General features: G+C 49.0%; 2 protein-coding genes across 2 annotated transcripts; one reads left to right on the plus strand and one right to left on the minus strand.

Moving 5' to 3' along the window:
- Positions 1-70: 70 nt before the first annotated feature.
- Pmar_PMAR027822 (hypothetical protein) lies at positions 71-499 on the minus strand (the record flags this gene model as incomplete). The annotated part of the gene is made up of 1 exon (XM_002788832.1): positions 71-499. The coding sequence occupies one exon, from the start codon at positions 497-499 to the stop codon at positions 71-73; it is 429 nt and encodes a 142-aa protein (XP_002788878.1).
- A 1,071-nt stretch (positions 500-1,570) lies between these two features.
- Pmar_PMAR027823 (hypothetical protein) lies at positions 1,571-2,430 on the plus strand (the record flags this gene model as incomplete). The annotated part of the gene is made up of 2 exons (XM_002788833.1): positions 1,571-1,686; positions 2,301-2,430. 2 exons carry the CDS (start codon positions 1,571-1,573, stop codon positions 2,428-2,430), a joined length of 246 nt encoding a protein of 81 aa, XP_002788879.1.
- Between the last annotated feature and the right edge of the window lie 600 nt (positions 2,431-3,030).

Consider the following 3,030-nt stretch of genomic DNA (forward strand, 5'->3'; position numbering starts at 1 on the left):
CAACATACTGATCACGACCGAACGAGAGGCTATCGGGACGAAATACTGGCTGCCACAGATCGCATGACATCTACAGATATGCACCCGAGTCAACGACATACGTCCGACGAATACGCTGAGCTTCAGAAGTGGAAAGCTCCACCGGCTCATGAGCTAGGACCCTTCTAATCTGTTCGCAATATTGGTCGTTGGTCTGAGCCGTCAACACTTGCTCCTCGACACTGACAACATTACTGTCTTCGACGTTCTCAACAGGACCATCTTTAGCATTCAACATCATAGCGTCGAGCGAGCCGTTACCGAGATCGTCATCAGCATTCGGAGATACCAAGCGCTCTCGCATACCATCGAACTCCTTCACGTATGTCGATATCGCGGCTCGATAGAGGCCCGAATCATACGAATTCGGGTACAGCGCTCGAGATGCACAGTCAGAAGGATTACCAGCTCCTCGAACATGCCCTAGAACCACCGGTACTGTGCTGAGCCACTGTCTCATAAATGATATAGTACGGACAGCCGTACACAGCAACTGCCTACCTGCCATGGCTTCCTCAAGCCTCAACCCCATCGGGTCAAAGTGAGAGTAATCCGCGTTTCTTACTTACTTCTGGGCTCGGTCGAGGCTGATTGGGCTTCGAACTCCTCCCAGGTAAGACCCGTCTTTTGTTTGAAGGATGGAGCTCGACAGTCCATATGATTTGCTCACGATTAACCAGCGAGGATAAGAACGATCGGTATGCCACAGACAGTTGCTTCGCAGTCGCCACGGTTCAGCCCAGTTCTCGGCGAAAGAAACCGCGTACGCGGTTCCTGCGATAAGGCTCCCCAACAACGCTGACGGACGTGCCTCTCTGCGATACGGTCTTCAATGGATGCTCCTGAGGGCTCCGACTCCTCACTTCGACCCAAAAGAAGTGGATTGTCCATCGCTTGTGGTTTAAATCGTCTTTGCTTTCCCATTTGACCAATGGCTGACATCACATCATGTCCCCACTCCCACAACGAAGCGGAACTCATGTCGAAACGCACAGCTGACAGTTACTTTCAGGTAGGAGGGTCGTCCAACGATGAAGTAATGAAGATTGTTACTCGAGAGCAGAAGAAACAGGAGAGACACTAGCAATGCTTACAACCATTTCTTCGATGAGATTTCGAGGGTGCTACTTGCAACTTGCCAGTGAGGAAGTTGCACAAAATAACGGGGCGGAATCCTCTCCCCAAAGCACGGGACTTCCCTGCTCGACCAAAAAACGGAATGGTGATATAGTTTCACGCCTGTGTCTGCCACGCACCTACCAGAAAACTTTGACAGAAAAAACTGTGGATGTTTCGGAGTTCAATAAGAGTTCTTCACTGAACACAGCATGGCACGCTGAAGTCGTCCCTCGCTTTTGCAAGGTGCCCTTCAGAGTCTGAAGTTCAGACGAAAAATTTCCCGTGCAAACTAGTACTCGCCAATGGCGAGTCGCCATCAGCGGCACCAGTTCGCGGCAGCTCTTCAAGTCGAGGAGCTTCACCACAGTGCTGGCAGCAGTCATCATGGACATACCCCTGCGACTTCGCCGGAATGGCCGAAGTCGAAATTCCCGCCATAGCAGAGGCTGCTCGAGCGCCTGAAAGAACGATAAATTATAAAACTCCAGAATCTCGTGCCGTATGGAGATTCCGAAAGACATGCAATAGGTGCTAATCTCTGGAGGTTGAATATTTTCTGTGAGCACGCGACACCAATAGAGCATCCTCGAATAGCCACAGTATAACACTGTGGCTGTTTGATGCGGGGCTCAAAGAGAGGTAGAATCAAACTGCGGAGAACTTCTCTCAGAGAAGTTTAATGATAATGTGCACTACAGCTTACTACTCTAAGCTGAGTGTAGCACGTATGCTCATGGACGCGAGGGCGAGACGCATAGTGAGTTAAGACGGTTATCTGATACTAAAGGTACGCAGTAGCAGTGAAGGTTAGTGCAGTAACGGCGACGTAGTATTGGACCATGCTGTAGCTTTCAGACAGCACAACTACGACACAACTACAACTACAAAAACGTCACTATGTTGTCACTATAGTGCACGACTCGTATGAGTGCCATATGCATGCATGCAAGTGCAAGGTGCGAGATGGGAGCAATGGTTGCAATTTGAGCACTACATGCTGGCGAACGTTCTGTAGGATGTACTACGCCCTCGATGGTAGTTGTTGACAGTATTTGTGCGATAATGACTGCAGATCCTGCATTGTTAGTTGACGATATTCGTGAAGCAGCTTCCGCCGATTCGGTGGTAATTGTTGATGGCAGGTTTGTGGTGCCGGCTGCAGGATCAGCGAGACATATCGATGACAGATGTATAGTTGTTGCTGAAGGCCCAGCAGTAGTTTTTGATGCCAGTGATGCAGTAGCTATCACCGGATCCAGTGGTGTCATGTGACGTCGATACACTCACCAATAATGGCACCTAATAGGTGAGGACCTGGTGATCAACTCTGCATTTGGTGAGCGCCGAAAACATTAACACAGCTTTTGATACCACCAGCACCGACCGTGATGACCCCAACACTGTTGGGCCAACAGTAGGAGGTGTATCATCCAAGGCTCGCTGATTGACGCAACTGATGAATGAGTGAGAATAACTAGACCCAGCATATCGAGGATCGAGAATCCTAGGATAGTGAAGCAGACGCCGGTAAAAGTGTCAGCCAGAACACCTCCCAGGAGTGGCGTTACATACAGTACAGCAACTGGAGAACCTCGACTCCCTGTAAGCTCCATTATGGACGGATTTTACTTCACGTTATGATGATGAAGGAATTTGATTCAGAGTATTCATAATGAGTGATTGTAATCTGACTAAGTACGACGTAACTTTTCAACCATCTGTTGTGTTGAAAACCCCGTTAATGTCACGAAAGAGGCTTAACGTGGTCGATAAGCCCATACCACAATTAACCGATACACGCTAAGACTTCTGCAGAATAACAGACTGCGATTAGATATGGCGAGGTGAGTGATAGCCACATGTGCAGCAGTA

The sequence above is a fragment of the Perkinsus marinus genome (genome assembly GCF_000006405.1).
Source record: "Perkinsus marinus ATCC 50983 genomic scaffold scf_1104296927612, whole genome shotgun sequence".
Lineage (NCBI taxonomy): Eukaryota > Perkinsozoa > Perkinsida > Perkinsidae > Perkinsus > Perkinsus marinus.